General features: G+C 38.9%; 1 protein-coding gene across 2 annotated transcripts; it reads left to right on the forward strand.

The window, feature by feature from the left end:
- Window positions 1–521: 521 nt before the first annotated feature.
- On the forward strand, window positions 522–18,443 carry LOC121969600 (ATP-dependent RNA helicase DEAH12, chloroplastic-like). 2 transcript variants are annotated; one of them, XM_042519794.1, is made up of 4 exons: window positions 522–1,235; window positions 1,299–1,513; window positions 14,315–15,045; window positions 17,866–18,443. In XM_042519794.1, exons 1-4 carry the CDS (start codon window positions 1,112–1,114, stop codon window positions 18,248–18,250), a joined length of 1,455 nt encoding a protein of 484 aa, XP_042375728.1. In that variant the 5' UTR covers window positions 522–1,111; the 3' UTR covers window positions 18,251–18,443. The 2 variants fall into 2 exon arrangements, with proteins under 2 accessions (XP_042375728.1, XP_042375720.1); XM_042519786.1 differs by having other exon boundaries at window positions 522–1,513; window positions 17,866–18,442.
- Window positions 18,444–22,109: the final 3,666 nt, after the last annotated feature.

Genomic DNA, 22,109 nt, shown 5'->3' on the forward strand with positions numbered 1-22,109 from the left:
TAAAAATTATATATATATTTAGATTGAAAGATTACTCTTCATTAAAAAAAAAATAATTTCTTTTCTTTTAGATGAAATGTTTAATTTTATATATGCTTACTTAATTGATGTGTTAAGCATGTGCCTTACAAAATATTATTTCTTGTCATCGTACTAAATTATCCACATCCATCGTAATTTAGATTTATTTTATTTTATTTTTATGCATAAATTAATCAAGCCACTTCCTTTTTTAAACAACTACCACTTCCCACGTCCTCATCAAATAAATAAGAAAAATATTCCCTTGCGCGCCCTGATATTTTTGTGTTTTAAGAAACCTCCCTTGATTTTAAATTATTATGTTTTCATTCTTAATTGTTAGATCATTAGCCAGTAATTAACTCTAATAAAAAGGGTTAAAAATTTAAGGTGTATTTTGTGATTCAAAAATTTTAGGGACATTTAAAAAAAAGGAATTGCTTGAGAGCCGAAATGAAATGTTCTTATTGAATAATTGCTTCAGTTTTAGCTTTAACGCCAACCTCGCATTAATGATTCCTTTGCCTCTTCTCTTCTCTTTCTCCTGCCGCTCCTTGCTGTTGCTTCCGTGCTTAGCCTCGCCTCCGCTTCCATCGGCACCTGCGATTCCGCCCAATTGACAAAGGAGGAACCAAGGATCCTTAACGGGGTTGTACAATTTAGGTTTCTAGTCTTCTTTTCTCAGTACTTTTGCTCAGATTCAGAGGCTCTTTTGTACTTAGATGTGATTTTGGGGTCGTCTCGTGGTCGGGAGGATTCTGATTTAGGGTTCCGGTTATAGTACTTACGGTCAGCAGAGCGTGTCGCTTTTATTCCTATTGCAGGGCTCTTTCTTGTCGATTTCTGCCGTGTAAATTCAGGCGGCCAAATTGAAAGTTTGATTTTTTTTCCCCTTCTAATTGTTAAGATCTTATATTGGTATTGATTTGAAGAAAGGGGCTGACAAATTGAAACGTCCAATTTCCTTTTATTCTCGGGTTTTTTAAATGCATATGATGAGAGGTTTGATCAGACTTTAGTTTTTTTGTCGTGGAAGTACGATATTCTTTTTTTGGAACTTCGAAAGGGTCGTAACTAACCTAATTCGGCAATGGAGATCGTGAATTGCGTTGAACATGGTGTGCTGGGTAATCCAGACGCGGAAGATGAATTTCGAAGCTGTTGTACAGAAGAAGAAGAAGAGTGGCAGGATACTGAGGAATCTCTAGCCGAAGGTTCTAATGATGATCTCGAAGAGTTTTCATTAAGAATGTTTTTTAAGGGTGTATCCACCTCAGATGCTCAGGGTAAAGGATCTAGGGCTGCTGGAATTGGAGTGGTGATGGAAAGATCTGCTGGAATTTCCTTAATTAAAGTGCAGAAGAAGCTTGACTTTTATGTAGAGGATTTGGTAGCTGAGCACTTGGCGTTGATGGACGGGATATCGGCAGCACTCCAAAATGGCACTAGAAAGCTCTATGCGTTCACTGATTCCGAAGAACTGTATTATCAGGTAAGGAATATTCTAATCAGGAAGGTAAAAATTTGTTGTTGACTGCATCTATATAACATGTTGTATCTATCGATTTTAGCTGATCTGGCTTAATTTTAAGGTATAATAACCTATGCTGTCACTCTGTCAGCGAAATGTGCATCGGACTATTTTAACACATTGCATCATGACAAGTTCTTTACATATTGTAGTTCTCCTTATGTTTATGCTGGATGAATTGGTTTACGCTTTTCATTTTCTTGTTTGATCCCTTTTGTGACAGATAACCCAATGCACTTGTTATTTCCTTTTTGCTTTATTAGCCATTTTATAAAACTTTTTTTATAATTGCTTTTTATCTAGCAAAATGTATCTTCTGTTGGGATATGTCCGATGTAGTGTGTGTTAAAATACGTTTCGTAAACATGCACAGCGGAAGACTTAACGATAAATAAACTAATTTATTACTTCACACACACCACACACATGTAAGATACAATTGCACAGATAAGATCATAAAATAAAACGAAATCAAATAACAATTATTCTAGGTGTACCTTACAGATGATCTGTAATGAGAAGGACATCAATATTTTGCCACATTATCGAACCTCGTCTTTATTCGTATCCACGCCGAGCTCTTCAAGACAACTCCAAGAGAAAGCTTCGCCTTCGGAAGGTACTAGCCACGAGCAAAGGAGAAGGATCAAGAAGAGGAAGAAGAAGCAAAAGGAAGATCTTCCTCCTCCTTTGGGTGGCTCACGGCAACAAGAGAAGAACCTCTTGTTGTGGCCGACGGCAAGAGAGAGGGAGAGGGAGAGAGAGGTATTGGGTTTAAGTTTTCAAAACTTAATCAAGCCAACAATGAATTGTCTATTAATTCTCTTTTAACTATATCAATATATAGTCCCCTTTAATGAATTAAATTAGAACATTAAATCCAACCCATTATGCCTTAATAAAAAATTAACCCATTAACCTTTTAGTTTAGTTTACAATCAAGTTGGTTCATGGCTAAATCAAATTGGTTCATGACTAAACCAAATAGGGTCCAACTCTTTCATAAGAGATGTGGCCCATCCGTTCTAACGTTCCGACAAATATTTCTATATTTGTTTTATGTATGGTCCAACTAAACATTTATCTCTTGATCTGAGAATCCTATTCTTTAACTTATTTTACGTCTTTTAGAAACTCATAGTACGTGTGACCCAATAGATTTCTAGTTATCTTGGTCGTCCATAATTAACTATTTAATTATGAAACGATAATGAGTGACACCTAGTAGTACATCATGATCCCCAATTAATCAGAAAATTACAGTTGATCTCAGAACTAATTCTCAACCCTTTAGCAACCACTATGGCTCGTTCCTTTCACTCATCTTATACTCACTTGATTCAGGACATAGTTTATGTGTCTGCCCCCATTAGGCTGACTACGTCACAACTAGCCCAAGTAATATTTTCTCGTTCTACGAATTCAAATTACTTGTACATGTGTACAAGAGTCTCATATTCTTAACATGTGCTGCTTTGGCCAAAGACTTTAAGTAATAATCCTAACGAGTGGTCATATGATATATGTCTTCTCGTAAGGAGCGGTGAATCCTCTGTGGACTATCCAAAAACTTTCAGGCACTTCGACTTATACCCAATCATCTCGGATCAACACCTCCAAGAGATGTTTGCTTAAGATGTCAAAGTATAAGTCTCCATGACCAAGATGACTTGTATACCTCAAGTTGAAGGAAACTTGCACTTGAGCTGCAGTAAGAACTTCACAGACATATCCATATATGTAGAAAATAATATGAAGTCTTACAACAAGTCACTCCAATGAACTAATTACCATAACTAGCATTCACGTTTAACTTCATAGTCTTGTATACCTCACGTTTAATCTCATGCTAGTCTTACCGAATTAATGATGTACGAATGCACCAATTCGACGATTAGGGAAATTTTAATACGTTCATAATTGCACATATAGAGATAATCACAAGTTGTGATCCAATAACAAATTCTCTCATGTTATGAATTGTATTACGGACATTCAGTAAATGAGTTTAAGACTATTCAAACATATAATATGCACTCAAATAGTAAATCTATATTTATCAAATAAATAGTAAAACCATAAGACGATTACCTTAAGACATCCCTCAAAATCTAACACTTCTCCTTGACCTAATGGCAATCGCCACGATGTCCTAAACCATAAGCATGGACGTGACTCTCAAACTTGCTTTGTGGTAGAGCATTTGTCAAAGGATCCGCTAGGTTCCTTTCGGTGGAAATCTTCTCGCGTTGTATTTTTTTCCTACTAATGATCTCCCAGATTAGATGATAGCAGCAAAACACATGTTTGGATCGCTGATGAGATCTAGGTTCCTTTGATTGCGCAATGGCTCCAGTGTTCTCGTAGTAAATAGGTAATGCTTCAACTGGATGGAACCACACCAAGTTCGGTAACGAACTTCTTGATCCAAACTACTTCCTTTGCTACTTCCGAAGCTGCAATATATTTCGCCTCATAGGTAGAATCTGCAACAGTGTCTTACTTGGAACTCTTCCAACTAACTGCGCCTCTATTTAATATGAATATGAATCCAGACGGGGACTTGAGTCATCCTTGTACGTCTGGAAACTAACATCCGTATACCCGCGTATAATCATATCACCATCTCCATATAACAAGATCATATCCTTAATTCTTCTCAAGTACTTAAGGATTGTCTTGACAACCGTCCAATGATCTATTCCTGGATCTGACTAGTATCTGCTCGTAATACTCAGAGCATACGATACATCGAGCTTTGTACATAACGTAGTATACATGATAGATCCTATTGCGGACGCATAAGGTATCTTATCCATGCAATCCTGTCGTCTTTTGCACGTGGGTACATAGACTTCGAAAGGTGAATTCCGTGCCTCATAGGTATAAAAAACTAACTGTAGAACTGACACATCATTTTCTATAAGTAATATGTCATCAACATATAATATTAGGAATACAACCACACTCCCACTAACCTTTTGATACACACAAGGTTCGTCTGAATTTTGTGAAAAATTAAACGCTTTGATCGCCTCATTAAACAGATATTCCAACACCTGGATGCTTGTTTTAGTCCGTAAATGGACTGTTGAAGTTTACATACTTTATTCTTGTTAACAGATGTGAACTTTCGGGCTGCATCATATACACGTCCTCGAGCAGGTTTCCATTAAGGAAAATTATTTTTACATTCATTTATCATATCTCATAATCATAATGAGCTGATATAGCCAGAAGTATCCTAATGGATTTAAACATGACTACAGGTGAAAATGTTTTGTTATAATCAATGTCTTGCCTTTGACGATAGCCTTTCGCCCCCAACCTTGCCTTATAGGTAATTACATTACAGTTTTCTTCTTGAAAACTCACTTGCACCCTATAGGCGAAATGCCTTCAGGTAGATCCATCAAATTTAAAACTTGGGCTTCCTACATGGAATCCATTTCTGACTTCATGGTTGTAAGCCATTTGTCCTTCTCTGAACTATTCAGAGCTTTTTCGTAATTAGTAGGTTCCTCATCCTCAATGAGTAACACGTCATTTGATTCTCTTACAAGAGATCCATATCTCTCATGAATATTGTGTGTCCTAGCTGATCTACGAGGAAGTTATGTTATAATCGGTTGTGGTCCTTGACTAGGCATCTCATTAGTGTTTATTGGAGTCTCTTGAACTTCATCAAGTTCACTTGTTTTTTGCAAGAGAAACTCTTTCTCTAGGAATGCAACATGCCTTGAAACAAACGCCTTTTGTTATAAGGGGTGATAGAATGGTAACTCTTAGTTTCCTTAAGGTATTCAATAAATAAACACTTATCAGTCTTAGCGTCCAACTTGTCTGATACAGTTCTCTTCATATAAGCAGGACATCCTCATATCTTCAAATAAGATATGAGGGGTTTCGTATTAGTCCATACCTTATATGGAGTAGTTGAAATTGTCTTCATCTGGACTTTGTTTAGTAAGTAAACAACTATCATGAGTGCATAACCCCAAAAGATTTTGGGAAGATTTGCACGATCCATCATTGATCTAACCATGTCCAATAGGATTCAGTTACGCCTTTCTGATACACTATTATGTTGTAGCGTATAAGGCGGAGTCTATTGAGATAATATACCATTGTCCCTTAGATAATCTTGAAACTCTGGCTTAAATACTCACCACCTCGATTGAATTAAAGTATCTTAATACTTTTACCAAGTTGTTTCTCTACTTCATTTCTGAATTCTCTAAACTTTTCAAAGGCTTCATACTTGTGTTTCATTAGTTACACATACCCATAACGAGAGTAATCATCAGTGAAAGAAATGAAGTAGCTATAACCTCCTAGTGCGCGAGTAGACATTGGTCTATATACATCGGTATGTATAAGCCCAAGTAACTCATCAACTTGTTCACCCTTTCCAGAAAAAGGTAACTTTGTCATCTTGCCTTTTAAATCTAAATCGCATGTATCAAATATATCTAATTCAAATGATTTGAGAATTAAAATTTTTTACAATTAGGACATGCGTTTCTTGCTTATATGGCCAAGACAATAATGTCACGAGTAAGAAGTTAATTGATTATCTATTCGAGCATGTTTATTGCTCGTTTCGATATTGAATACGTCACCAGATATATTTAACGTGTAGATGTCATTGCATAAAGTTCGAGTGTCATAAAGAACGTCATTCAAAGTTATATAACAACAATTGTTATTAAAAGTCAAATGGAAACCTTTTCTATTTAAGCAAGAAATCGATCTTTATTAATGCAGAAATAAAATAATAATTGTCCAGTTCTAACACAAGTCCACTAGGAAGCTTTAACAAGTATGTTCCGATGGCGATTGCAGCAACCTTTGCTCTATTCCCAACTCACATACTTGATTCTCCCTTTACGAGTCTTTTGTTATTTCTTAGCCCCTGTATATCATTACATATACATGAGTCACACCTAATATCCAATATCCAAGTGTCTAAGGAAATAGTATGATAATCAATAACGAAAATATCTGAAGAGGATGGGGCATCAAATGCCTTATTCTTCTTTATGGACTCAAGATAAATCTTGCAGTTTCTTCGCTAGTGTCCCATCTTGCCATAATGATGGCATGAACCCTTTTGTACTGATTCTACTGTCTTAATCTTTTTGCTTTTTCCCTTAGCCGCTTCCTCTTAAAACCTTTCTTGGAGGAGTTTACTAACATCACAGTTTTCTGTTCACCTTTAACTGAAGGCTCCATAGTCTTGAGCATATTAATTATCTCGGGGATCGTCGATTCCAAATTGTTCATCCGATAGTTTATCACAAATTATGAATGACTTCTCGACAAACTATGTAAAATTAAGTCAATACTTAACTCATGATTCATTGCAAAACCGAGTGATACTAAAAACTCTATGTAGCCGTTCATCTTTAGAACAAATTGTACTGTAAACAAACCCTCCTGCATCTTTGAGCAAAAGAGAAGCTTGGAGACCTCGAACCTTTCGGATCTACCTTGCTTATCAAACAACTCACGAAGACATATCAACTCGTTAATCATGAGATTGCATCTCCATAGTTTGAACATATTTAATTTCAAGTTGAGTTTGACTTTGGGCAACAACTCAAACAAGAACTTAAACTCTAGTTCTTATCATATTAACGGAAGGTATAGGTTTTAATATTGTGCAAGGGATTTGATCTCATCTACATCATTCAAATATTCTATCTAGATGACATTATATGCATGACATAAATGATAATATGACACATCGCACGTGATCCTGTCTGAGCGATGAGTCGATGGACGCTAAGGATGTGACGCTCTCTGCTGTCTCCGGCTGACGACGTGGACCTCCGGTGAGCCTGCAACAAAGCCGAGCCGGGAAGGGGTTCCCGGCGACGACCCTCCGACGCTCAAGTCAGGCAATGGCAAGATGATGTAGAAGCAGAGCAACGAGACCAAGAACTACTGTAGATGAGAATGCATACCTCCGCCAAAGGTTGAGGGCCCTTATAGAGGGCTCCGCGAGGGTGCGTGCACGCTTTCCGAGGCGTGCACGCCCCTTAAAGATACCCAGAAATGGTTGTGTCAGAAAAGTGCGCCTGACGCTATACCTCAATTGTCCGAGCATATCCCTGACGTGACAGTGGAAACTTCCACAGTACGATCTTCTGTCCGGTCCGGCCGCCGACCATGTTGTTTGTCGACGGTGTGTGTCTCGAGAAGGACATCTTCGGCTGTCCCCTTTGTCTTCTTCCGCATCTTTTGTCTGCTACCGTGCCGAGCGGGAGAGCCGCTCGGCCATGCTGACGTCCGGGCGGGACGCATATCGGACCGAGCGGGTAGTCCGCTCGGCCCTATACCCGGACAAAATGTGGACTTCATTGTTCCGCGGCTATGCCGAGCGGATCAGACGCTCGGCGTATCACCCATCATATGCGAACTCATGAGCGTCGAAAGCCCGACCCGTGGTCGGACTATCTCCGCGCCGATCGGGCGCTACCTAAGTTTGATCCTCGATTGGCCAGGCGATCTTCCGCCCGACCACCCTCATGAGTTGACCGCCTTGACCGCCTTCCACGTGTCCTCGATAACTCCCCGTACGGGAGCCCCTCTTACCACCGGATCACGTGCCTCCCCCTCAAGTCTAGTCGAAGGAGGCTGCAAGTCCGACTGACTGTACTATCGGCCTGGCGACGTGACGACCGTTCTGTCGCTGATGTAAATGTCTTATCCGATCGGGCACCACGTGAATGGGCACTGCCGCTCGGCATGACACCCGCTGGCCCTTGGAAAGTTTTGCTTGCCGATCCTTAGAATCTCCTTGGAATGTATGCAAATCCCCGCCATTAAGGCCAAGCATGCGACCACGTCGGCGTAATGGGGCTCATTAAATGCGACCCATGAGTCGACGCCACGTGGCCATACAGCCGTCACCGCTCACTCGCGCTGTCAGGGCTGATGTGACTTTTGGCCTTTTGAATTCTACGGTCGGATCTACTCCTCGGATCCCATGACCTGGATCGGACGGTTCCGCTTGGTCGAGCCCAACCTTTATAAGGCCGTCTTCTTTTCCTCCGCCGCTTCCGCATCATCGCGTTCATGTTGTTCAGTGCTCCGGCGAACTTGTTCCTCAGCATTCCAGTCGCTCGCCTTCTTCTTCGATCATCTCTTCCTCTGTAAGAACTCTCCCCTCTTCGGTTCTTCGATCTCTCATGTTTTTCTTTGCATCTTTGCACCTTAGTACTATTCCAATCGTTTTCCTTGTTGGCCATTTCGTTTTTCTTTGACCCTCGCTTTCCCTACTGTTCCGGCGATGGCCAGTACCTCTCATTCCCCTGAGCTCGCTCTTGGCCCATGGTACACGACCATGGAGTCGCGGTTCGACATGCGGGACGCGGAGAGCCTAGTCGACGCCTTTGACCTCCCTTCCGACTTCGAACTTATTTTGGCTTCACCTTCCGACCGCCCACATAAACCGCCGTGCGGCGCGATTTGTTTTTTCCGCGATCAGTTTGTGGCCGGGCTGCGGTTTCCTCTCCACCCCTTCATCGTTGAAATCTGTAATTTCTTTGGCATTCCGCTCGCCCAGCTCGTACTGAATTCCTTCCGCCTCCTGTACGGAGTTGTGGTATTATTCAAGATCCACAACATTCCCCTCCGTCCGGAGGTCTTTTACTACTTCTACTATCCCAAGCAGTCCGAGCTGGGCACTTATCTGTTCCAGTCTCGGATCGGCTTAGTCTTTTTTGACAAAATGCCCTCCTCCAATAAACATTGGAAGGAGTACTTCTTCTTCTTGTGTCTCCCCGGGCGACTTCCCTTTCGAGCGAAGTGGTAGGTCGGACCCCCTACTTCTCCCGAGCTGAAGAGATACAAGACCCGACCGGACTATCTCCAAGCCGCAAATATGCTGGCCGGCCTGAAGCTCGATATCAACAAACTGCTACCGGAGGGTGTCATGTACATGTTCGGTCTGAGCCTGAGCCGAACCAAACTCCCGAACAACTTTGGTAAGGAATTTACTGGTTTCTTTACTTTGCGTCTAACTGATTTTTTTCTTCTTCTTTCGCAGCTAACATCGTGATGGAATCTGTGTTGTTCGGCATCTTGAAGAAGAAGGCCGAAGCGATTGAGGCAGCAGCGGCCAAAGAAATGGAGCGACTGGACATCGCTTCGGTCGACTCTCACGAGGGTGAGAGCGAGGCGGGTGTTGGGGAGTCAGCCGCTCAGACCTCTCCCGTGGAGTTCATGGGCGGAGCAACCTCCAGCCGGGAGCCTGCCGCTCGGGAAGGGGACTCCGAGCCAGAGGACGATCTTCCCCTTAACCGGAAGAGACGTCGGACGGAGGCGCCTCTGCGTTCGGCCACCTCAACCATACAAGTGTCCGAGCGGACGGGGGATCTTTCTCCCAGAGGCAAGGCTCCATCAGTTGAGGCCCTTTCCTCCAACAGGACACCCTCTCAGCTGGACGTGCCGACAGATCCCCTCGAGGCGGTGCCGACCAGCTCCTTACCTCCAGTGCCTCCAAGGATTTGCCTCTCGGGCATACTTTCAGCACCGTCCGACCAGCCGTCTGGTCCCTCGGTGTCCGCTCATACGACGCCAGGCGGACGCCGCGTCATAAAGGCTGTCCTGCGCCTTCCAACAAAGGACTATATGGTCGAATCCGCTCGGCCGACGGCTCCCGAACACGTCATCACCATTCGTGGGCCACTTGCCAAGGTATGGGAAGACGCGCGCGCTCGTGTCGCCACGATGTCTCCCGGTCAGCTGGGCGACAACCACCTGCAGCATGCCATCGGGGTGAGTTTCTTGCAACTTATTCGCATGACTGTTCCGCTCGGTGCTTAACAACTTGGCTTTTATCAGAACTGGGTGGAAAGCGTGGCCGTCTCCGGCCGCCTGGCGATGTTAGAAGAAGAGCTGAAGAAGCTCAAGATTTCCGGCGGGCCGTCCTCTTCTCAAAGCCCCTCATACGCCGAGCTGCAGAAGGAGTTGGACAAAACCAAGAAGCTACTGGAGGCCGAACGGAAGAAGACGGCCGATCAGGCGTACCTGCTAGACCAGTTCAAGAAGCAGGTCAAAACCTTTGACCGGAAGATAGACTTGGTGACCACTCGGAAGAATCAAGCCATCGCCGATCTGGATGCAAAGAATGTTGAGGCTCGAGCCCTGGAGCAGCGGGTGAAGGAATTGGTCGAGCTACTGGCCGGCGAGAAGAAGGGTCGCTCGGCGGAGGTGGCAGCCGTTAAGGACGAGATGCAAGCCCTTCAGGAGGCTCTCGACGCCGCATGTAAGCCATTTGATCAGCCGTCCAGACGCCTCTGAGTTGAGGAGGACTCTCCCTAGAGGGCTGTTCGTCATAACGATTATCGTGTGCGCTAGGAAGTAAGGTCGGAGCCTCCGAGCAGCGAGGACTAACGCGAAAGCGAGCTTCTCGAGACCAGTGTAGCGGGATTCAACATCCTTTAGAATGTAACTCAGAAAGTACACCGACTGTTCTTCGCCGTCCGGCCGTACCAATGCCGAGCCAACAGCATGCTCGGTTGATGATAAATAGATGCGGAGCGGCTCGCCGATCGTCGGCTTGGCCAATACAGGTAGAGAGTTCAGATAAACCTTCAAAGCTTCGAACGCTCGGTCACATTCTTCATCCCACTGGAATTTGGTGGCTCGACGCAAAACTTTGAAGAAGGGTAGGCTCCAATCGGCTGTTTTGGAGATGAACCGCGAGAGAGTCGTTATCCGATCGGTAAGCCGCTGTACTTCCTTCAAATTTCTGGGTGGTGACATGTCTTGTAGTGCCTTTACCGTGCTGGGGTTGACCTCTATGCCCCGCTCGGTGACGATATAGCCCAAAAAGCGCCCACTTTTTGCTCCGAACAAACACTTCTGCGGATTTAACTTGACTCCGTATTTTCTCAGCGTATGAAACGTCTCCTCTATGTCTGAGCAAAGGTCGATCGCTCGGAGTGATTTGATAAGGATGTCATCCACATATACCTCCAAGTTCCGTCCGATTTGCTTCCGGAACACCTTGTTCATGAGCCGCTGATACGTGGCGCCGGCGTTCTTCAATCCGAACGGCATTATGTTGTAGCAGTAGGTGCCGTCCGCCGTAATGAAGCTTACTTTCTCCTGATTGTCGCGGGCAAGCGGCACCTGGTGATATCCCTGATAAGCGTCCAGCATGCATATCAGCTCGCATCCAGCGGTCGAGTCCACCATTTGGTCGATCCGGGGCAGTGGGTAGAAATCTTTCGGGCATGCCTTATTCAAATCCTGAAAGTCAATGCAGACCCTCCACTTGTTACCCGGCTTAGAGACCAGCATCACATTTGCCAACCAGCTCGGGAATTGCACCTCCCGTATATGGCCAGCCTCCAGAAGCTTTTCGATCTCCGCTCGGATGATGACGTTCTGCTTCGCGCTGAAGTCCCGCTTCCTCCGCCGGGAACCCTAAACTCATCGCTCAGACAGGATCAGCACGCATTACACATACGGCAACATCTAATCACATTGCATATATGGAAAAATCTAATCATATCATAATTAATACATCTACATGACATACAATATGACATGAACATGACATAAATTTAAATATGTTATAATTCTATTTTTGAAATAAAAATATGTTATAATTCTATTTTGAAAATAAAAATATATTATAAATCTGATTTTAATAAATAAGATTTATCTAATCAAATTAGAAAATCAATTTCCAAATTTAATTAACATATCTCATCTATAATCTTTCTATCACTAAAATTTTTTTAATTATTTTAGAAACAAATTTTCAAATTAATTTCCTAACAATTTAGGAAATAAAAAATTAATATTTCTTAATTTATTACAGAATAATTCAAATCTGAATTTTTTTTATGATTTCCCAAATCTTTTCAAATTTGGTATTTCCTAACAATTTAGGAAACTTTCCAAAAATGGAATATTTTAATAAATCCGAAAATTTTAGAAAAGACAATTTCTATAATTTAATTCAGAATATCTCAAATTTGATTTTTTAAAGAATTTCAGAATTTTTCCAAATTTGATATTACCTAACAAATTAGAAAAATATCCAAAAATAGAATATTTCTTAAAATTTAAAAAAATTCTAAAAATGATAATTTCTAAATTAACAGAATATTTCTAAATTTAATTTTGAAAATTATTTCAAAAACTTTCTAAAAGTAGAATTTCCTAACAATTTAGGAAACTTTCAAACTAAAAAATTCTTAATAATTTCAGAAAAATCCCCAAAATTAATTACAATACTAATTACGATCTGTAAAATAATTTACGATTATGTTGAAGCATAATCGGGCTTTGATACTACTGTTGGGATATGTCTGATGCGGTGTGTGCTAAAATATGTTTCATAAACATATACAACGGACTTAACGATAAATAAACTAATTTATTATATCATACACACCAGACGCATGCAAGATACAATCGCGCAGATAAAATCATAAAATAAAACGAAATCAAATATCAATTATTCTAGGTATACCTTACGGATGACTTATAACGAGAAGGACATCAACCTTTTGCGACGTTATTAAACCTCGCCTCTATCTATTTGTATCCACGCCGAGCTCTTTAAGACAACCCTAAGAGAACAAACTTTGCCTTTGAAAGGTACTAGCCACGAGCGAAGGAGAAAGATCAAGAAGAGAAAGAAGAAGCAAAAGGAAGATTTTCTTCCTTTGGATGGCTCACGGCAACAAGAGGAGAACCTCTTTTGTTCCCGGTTTATCTTGGCCGTCCATAATTAACTACTTAATTATGGAACGATCATGAGTGATACCTAGTAATGCATCATGATTCCCAATTAACCGAAAATCATAGTTGATCCCTTCAGCAGCTACAGTGAGTCGTGGCTCGTTCCTTTCACTCATCTTATACTCACTTAGTTCATGACATGATATATGTATTTGCCCCCACTAGGCTGACTATGCCACACCTAGCCCAAGTAATACTTCCTCGTTATGCGGATTCAAATTACTCGTACATGTGTACAAGAGTCCTATATTCTTAACATGTACTAATTTGGGCAAAGACATTGAGTAATAATCCTAATAAGTGATCATAGGGTATACGTCTCCTCGCAAGGAGCGGTGAATCCTCTATAGGTTATCCAAAAACCTTCGGGCACTTCGACTTATACTCAATCATCTCGGGTCCACACCTCCAAGAGATGCTTGCTTAAGATGTCAAAGTATAAGTCTCCATGACCAAGATGATTTGTATACCTTAAGTCGAAGGAAACTTGCACTCGAGCTGTAGTAGGAACTTCACAGATATATCTATATATGTAGAAAATCATATGAAGTCTTACAGCAAGTCACTCCAATGAATTAATTACCATAACTAGCATCCACGTTTAACTCTCGACATTCCAATGTCTCCAGGTAGTGAGAAACAACTGCTTGGACAAACCAAGGAGTATAACCGGTACTAGTCTTACAGAATTGATGATGTCCGAATGCACCAATTCGACGACTAGGGAAATTCTAATACGTTCATAATTGCACATGTAGAGATAATTACAAGTTATGATCTAATAACAAATTCTCTCATGTTATGAATTGTATTGCGGATATTCAGTAAATGAGTTTAAGACTATTCAAACATATAATATGCACTCAACTAGTGAATCTATATTTATCAAATAAATAGTAAAATCATAAGGCGATTGCCTTAGGACATCTTTCAAAATCTAACATCTTCTTGATGAGATTGTTGACTTCGATTATTCGATTTCTTTAACAGATTGCAGAAACAGAAATTCTTGGCCACCAACTTTTAATAGCTCTAGGACACAGGATCCTAGAGCTGGCTGAGAAGCTTGAAGACTTTGATTTACAGCTGGTTTCAAGTTATGAATTAGAGAGGCCATTGCGCTTGGCCAGAGAAGCAATTGGTGACTGGTCAGCTGACATTTGTCCCATGTGTTGTGAGGAGAAGGAAAGTTCAAAGATGATAAAGTTGAATTGTTCCCATAAAATTTGTCCTGATTGCATGATCATGTATGCTGTTCGTGAATTGCAGTGCTCAAAGGTTCCTATAAAGTGCCCTCAAATAAAATGTAGATATTTGATTTCAGCCAGTGAATGCAAGTCATTTCTCCCATCTGCTAGATATGAATTACTATGGACAGCCATGATTGATGCTCAGAATTTAGATGCATTCTTTTGCCCTTTCAATAATTGCTCGGGAGTGCTCCATCCTGGTCATTGTTTGTCCTCTACAGCAAGTTCTTCAACTCAATCAGATATCAACCGCATTCAGTGCCCAGAGTGCCACAGAGAGATGTGTATTGGCTGTCGCGTTCCCTGGCATTCCTTGATGACATGTGAAGATTATCAGAACCTAACAACATCTGAAGGAGATGCAAGGGATATTTGTTTTAATGACTTCGCAGAAGACACTAGGCACAGGCGCTGCCAGCAGTGTAGACAAATGATTGAACACACAGATGAGGGTTATCATGTGACCTGCTGGTATATCGGCTATGCTTTCTGATTGAATTTACTTTCTTAGATAAGTAAAATTGGATTTGCAAAGTTTATGTTTCTTGATTGCTTTACAGAACCGTGCATTTATCAAGGGGAAGAGGTAGATACATTTTGGCATTTTAACTAGTTACATGGTTTCTCTTTGCCCACATGACTATCCACACATAATTCTATCTTTCACACGCCATGACCTTATAGTTAGTTTGTACAGATGCCATAAAGGGAGTCAGGGACAATTTATCTCAAACATTAGACGAATCTCTTTGAAATTTACTTCCCCTTAATTTCATTCCTATACTTGATTCAAGCCCATTGAATTTTTCTCAGAAATTTACTTCCCCTTAAATTCAGTCCTATCCACCATGAAAGAATACTTTTGTCTGCAAGCTTGTTACTTATGGAGAATCATCAAAGTGAGTATTTAAAGAAAAACATAATATATCTCACATTGTACACGTGATAAGGATAGTTACTTTCACAACCTAACTGGCCTGAATGCATGTTTACTGTTTCTTTGCTCTTTTCTGGTACTGAAAATTTAAGTTTGCAAAGAATATTGGACTGAGCAAGCTTATACAGGTCTGCCTTTCATTGACTGCCTCTAATTACCAGTCTACTAATAGGGATTAAAATTGTGTTTAGGTAATTTTTTCTAATGTAGTTCAGCTAAAGTTTTTAATAGTCCACACTCATTTTCATGGATACATAAATGCAAAATAATATAGAAATGAACTTCATAATGATTGTTGCATAATCCCAAGGACCAAAGACATACTTGTGAAAGGAGCATAGGTAGTTTTTTGATGAAGTTTCATATGCGGGCTTTATATATGACAAAAAAGATAAATTTCATCATTTCTAACTTTTAAGTTGGACATCTCTTAAATTTGAAATATTCAAGGCAGTATCTACTTGGAGGGAAGGAGCTAAATTGGAGAGGGATTGGAGAGGGAGGGAGAGGGAAAGGATGAGGAGCAGCTGCCTATTTGGATGAAACCATTGAGAGAAGAGAACTATGGAGGGTTTCCTCGCTTTTCTTTTTCTTCAAAATTGGTCTCTCCAAATATAGATGCATTGGAGGGAGAGGAAAAAGGAATTATAAAGGATCAATTACCATTTCTTCAATCACTAACCATTGATCACCACTAGACATCAAACCATTGTTGGATCATTATTGGCCGTCATTAGACCATCAATGGTATTACTGCTGGCTATTACTGATTGCAATATTGGTCATTGATAGACCATCGTTGGCTATCAGATTCGACTGCTAAAACACAGTTTGCCACTAGATCTCATTGTTGCCCAATGTGGAGTATCTCATGGCTGAACCACAATGACTACCGAATCATTGCCGACCATTGTCAGACCATGGCCGGATGTCAACCACTGTCACCTTTCCAAATTGAGTGGAGAAGAGGTTGAATAAGAAGGGTGAATTTTTTTATATCTTTTCCTTAGCCTCGTTCCCTTCCAAGTAGACAACTTGTGATTACTCCTTCTCCTTCCCTCTGAGTAGACTTGATTTAATCTCAAGCCCAATTTAACCTTTGGTGCATCAAGAGATATCGACGTTTGAAATGGAAACTTTAGAGTTGTTTCCATGTTATTTGTTGTAATTTTTCAGGTCTTTTGTCATTTCATTTAGCAGCATAACCTGCAAATATTGATTCCTTTCCATGTTTTTCTCCCTGTTCCTTGAACAATCTGAATACACCTAATAGTTCAAAGTCAGTAAAAGACTTGAGATAATATTATCTTTGTGAAGAAGTTTCTTTGTACAATAAGCAAAATCAATTTTTTATGTTACACCAAGTGAATTATTTTGCAATGTTAACAACTTGTCCCATAATTTCAATTTTTATTCGAATTCAAGTTTGTTTTTACGCTTTATCATGACACACTTCATAAGGATCGCCGTGTCAAATGACATCTACCAGCATAGTTAAAACATAAAGGTATTGCATCATTACTTTGATCTTTAATTGGTCCATGTAACAATTTGATTTAGCTCTTCGTTTTCATTTATTTATCAAAACCTTTGTGTTGAAAACAAACGTCATCTAACATTGTGTTGATTGATTTTCCATGCCAATTTATGCACATATGTGTCACCCCAAGGGTGTCAGAAAACTTATCCAAGCTTTGGTTGTGTTGCAAGATAAATCTATAGCATACCGTGACAATAGGCAACCCACCCAAATGAGTTTTTTTTAGCTTTAACTCTTTCCTCGCTGTGTGATCACACCAGTAAAAGAATGTTATAAAATTCATCTTTTAGGCAATAGGCATACCAACTTTCACCAAGCAAACTTCTATTGTTTCTTAAATTTTTCAAGACTTCATCTTCATGCTCAGAATGGCCAGTCCTAATAACTTTGGTAGAGAAGAAACATGATATCACATTTGTAAACATTCCTCTATGGAATTGCACACTCCTTGTTGAATCCTCAGGCCTTTCTTAATTCATCTGAGATGCCATTCAGGCTGAGCCAACAATGGCTCAAATCGAGTCCTGTTGTGCTCGGCCTAGCCATGTTTCCAGGCCCATGCTGAGCGTCTGTTTTCTGCCTGCTCTGGCCAGAAAATGTCCTACTTATGCTTTTCTGTGTGTAATTTTTCCTATGCCTTTGTAGTTTAAACTATCTTTACTATCTTGAATAGCCTAAACTTACATGTGGAGAGGTTGAATTATAGTGACAGCCATATCATTTTTCTGGTTTTGATACTTTTGTGATGCAGATTAACCCTTTTTTGACACGCTATGAAGGCGATCATCTAAAATTTTATGTTTTTAACTGGCAGGTGTGGACACGAGTTCTGCTACATGTGTAGCACTGAATACCAGAATGGCATTCAGACCTGTCACTGTGCCTTTTGGGGTGAGAATAATCCTGAGCCTTCTGTGACACCTTCGAACGATGGATCACAACTCTGGCCATGGGAGCCTTTAAATTCTCTGCCAGCGCTTACAGATGAATACTCCGAGCAAGAAAGAGCACAGTTAGCTCTTGTACAAAGTTTTCTCTCTGTTGGAATTGACCTAAGTGAACTCCACCACTCTCCGCAATCGCCTCCTCGATGTTCCGATTCTTTCACGGACACCGTTAAAGACCTCCACCAGCTCCCCTGGCTTGAGAGGTTCGTATCCGTGATTAGTGATAGCTACCATGAGGATTTTGTTCAGTGAATTCAGTTAGTAACCCCATTGGGAACTTACTTTACTAATAAATGATAGCATGCCATAAAGATATAGTGTTTGCATCATTTGGGATTTAAACTTCCAGAATTCTAATGACTATTCTCTTATTCTTAAAGGGAAAATTGTAGCAGAAACTGTGTGAAAGTTTGACGAATTTTTTACCCTTATCATAGACTATTTCGCTAATTTCAAATAGGGAGTCTTTGATTGCTCATTGCCTCTTCCACTTTCAAGCATGGTTTTCTTAAGTAAAAGAATTTGCTCGTTTATTAGGGTTTGTGGTTTCTTTGCATTTACCATTTTCTTATCTAATCTTTTATTGTGGGGTTTCAAAATTTATGGGTTATGAAATCAATGCTTGAGAGGCATTTTATTCGTCAGTTAGTAACTTGGTTAGTTTAAGTTAGCGAACTAATAACGAGATAAATTTAGCAATAATAAAATGTTAGTTTAAGAAGCGTGTACATAATCAAACTATTGAACGGTAGTTATTATAACACAGTATTATTATTGTTGTTTAAAATTGAAATTGAAATTGAAATACTATTCTTATATAATGTTGATTAGAGATAATCGGATATGAAGTATGTGATTATGAATTATAATTGTTATAACATAGTTTATTAATGTTGATCAAAATTGAAATGTCTATATAGAACAACTATGAGCTATAACAAGTACTATTATTATTGATTAAAATTGAAATACTATTATTATATAATGTTGATTAGAGATAATCAGATATGAAGTATGTAATTATGAATTATAATTGTTATAACATAGTTTATTAATGTTGATCAAAATTGAAATGTCTATATAGAGCAACTATGAGCTATATTTGTTATAATACAGTTTATCTATATCCTTCAAATCGAAGGGTTAGGGAACTATTACAATAATTATTTTAGAAATAAAAAATAAAAATGAAATGCATTTTTCTATGATTCAACTAAAAAGGACGTTGTTTTGATTTTTTGCCCCCATTTTTAATTATATTAGATAATATAAACTAGGAGGTGGACCCCCTCAGCTCCACCACGTGTCAACTGGATGTTAGAGCATATCCGATAAAAGATATTTGAAGGGGATGTTTCTTCCTTTATTGTGGGGATATTTGAGAGGTACTTAGAAATCATCGGGCACAGTGATTTCCTCTTGTGGGGTCCACCAAAATGATGAACTGTCATTGTTTTTTATTTTTTATTTTTTTTATTTAATTAAATTTGGTGGGATCCATCAAAATGGTGGGTTGTCATTGTTTTTAATTTTTTTAAAAAATTTAATTAAATTAAAAAAAATTAAAAACTAAAAACAAATACAATGTTCAAAAAAAAATAAACGTTGGAAAGGAACGTTCATTTTTCCGAATGTTGGATAACGTTCAATTTCTTCCTATGTATACATTTTTTTTTTTTTTTATCTATTTTCATCATTTCCATACTCATTGTCTATCAAAAATTTAGAGAGAAATAGATAAAAATTCTGGTCATTATTTTAAGGATTTGTTCAATTCTCTAAATATCGATAAAAATTCTAGTGAAGAAAGTTCTCAAGTTCATCATAATATTCCCGAAGACACAAAGAGCCCTACAATATCAGATTCCGGTGAAGCGTTATTCATGATGGTAGTACACAATCAATTTAGAGTAGTTGAATTCGTATAAAATTATCATGGGAGTACACAAAGAAAAAGAACAATTAACAGAGACCGTGTAGCTGGACACACTCAACTTGTCAATGATTATTTCAGTGTTGAGCCGGTGTATACTGATGATATGATCCGAAGACAATTCCGAATGAGAAAAGAGTTATTTTTACGCAGAGTCACTGATTTGAAAAATCATCATAGTGGATTTTTTAAATGAAGGGAAGATGCAACAAGGAGAAAAGGTCTGTCGTCGCTTCAAAAAAGCACGGCGGCTATCCGTCTTATGGAGGTTCCGCTGACCAATTTGACGAGTACTTGCGAATGGGTGAAACAACTGCCCTCAAATGCTTGTCCAACTTTTGCCAATGCGTGATACAAATATATAGAGGTGAGTACTTGAGAAAACTCAATGCAACTGACATCACTCGTTTGCTTGAAATGAATGAACAAAAGCATGGTTTCCTGGGATGTTAGGAAGTCTTGATTGCATGCATTGGGCCTGGAAAAATTGTCCGATTGCGTGGAGGGTACAGTACACACGAGGTGATCATGGTTATCTAACAATTGTGCTTGAGGTAGTCGTATCTATCGATTTGTGGATATGACATGTTATTTTTGGAGTTGTTGATTCTCGCAATGACATCAACGTGCTTAATGAATCATCTATTTTTAATGACATTTTGAAAGGAAATGCATCGGAAGTTAATTTTATTGTGAACCATACACAATATACAAAAGAGAACTACTTAGCAGATGATATATATCCAGAATGGGCCACTTTGGTCAAAAGTTTTTCCTGCCCTCAAGATTCGAAAAGAATGAAATTTAAGGAAAGATAAGAGACTGTAAGAAAAGATGTCGAGCGGACATTTGGGGTACTCCAAGCTCGTTGGGCAATTATAAGAGATCCAGGGCGACATTGGTTTGTGGATAAATGCAAAGAAATTATGTATACATGTATTATTTTACACAACATGATTGTGGATGACAAAGGTCATGCAATATCGATTTGGGATCGCGAAGAACATGATAATATCATAGTAAATCATGGCTCAACTAGTGAATTTGCTGAATACATTCGAAGAAATTCCGAGTTATGTGATATTCAGGTGCATCATCAACTTCGTCATGATTTTGTTGAACACATATAGGAAACATGCCATCGTGATGAGTAAATAACTAATTTATTATATATGAAATATTTAGTTATTCAATTTTGATTTTGTGAAATATTTGAACTCGTATGTTGTAGTTTTTTTTAAAAATGTGTACGCCCGATGTTGTATTTTTTTCATTTAAATAAAATATTAATATTAAAATAATTATATTGAATAATTGCCTAAAAAATATTTATGAATAAATGATAGATAAAATATATTAAAAATATATATTAATTATATTTAAATATAAAATTATATGTAAGTTAATAAAATGATCACGAGACCCATAAATATTTGATTGGTGAGATATTTGATTATTAAATTGAGGATATTTGAGAGTGAGATATTTAATGGGTGAGACTCATAAATATTTGGATGGTGAGATATTTCATTGTGAGATTTGAGATGTTTGAATAGTAGGATATTTGAAGAGTGATGTGGAAGTGGGGACTACAAATATTTGGGAGAAATAATTACAACCATTATGGATGCTCTTATTGGTTGGGGAAAGGGATAAGGGTTGAGTGCATTTTCGGCATCTTAAAATTTTTAAGAGTTTTAAAAATACATAAATTTTGGGGGGTGTTAAATGGATTTTATCCTAGATCTTTCTAATCGTTGAGCCCAGATTTAGTGTATTTGAACTTATTTGATAAGATAATCGAATTAAGTCGAGAATTTTTAAAATAATCGTTCAAGCTTGACTTAATTAATTTATTTATTTTTATGAGTTTAGCTTAGTTCAAGCTTGACTTTGAACTTGATTTATTTAAATGTTATCAAACTTTTAATTCAAGCTTAGTTTGAGCTTGGTTCATTTAGATGTTATTGAGCTTTGAATTCAAGCTTAGTTTAAGCTTGATTTATTTAGATGTTATCAAACTTTCAATTTAAGCTTAGATTGAACTTAGTTCGTTTTGATGTTATCATGCTCTCAATTTAAATTTATTTAATTTAGATTGAACTTAGTTCATTTAGATGTTATCAAGTCCTCAATTTAAATTTATTTGATTGTTTAAAACTTTTACTTATTTGAATA

Source organism: Zingiber officinale, chromosome 1B (genome assembly GCF_018446385.1).
Source record: "Zingiber officinale cultivar Zhangliang chromosome 1B, Zo_v1.1, whole genome shotgun sequence".
Lineage (NCBI taxonomy): Eukaryota > Viridiplantae > Streptophyta > Magnoliopsida > Zingiberales > Zingiberaceae > Zingiber > Zingiber officinale.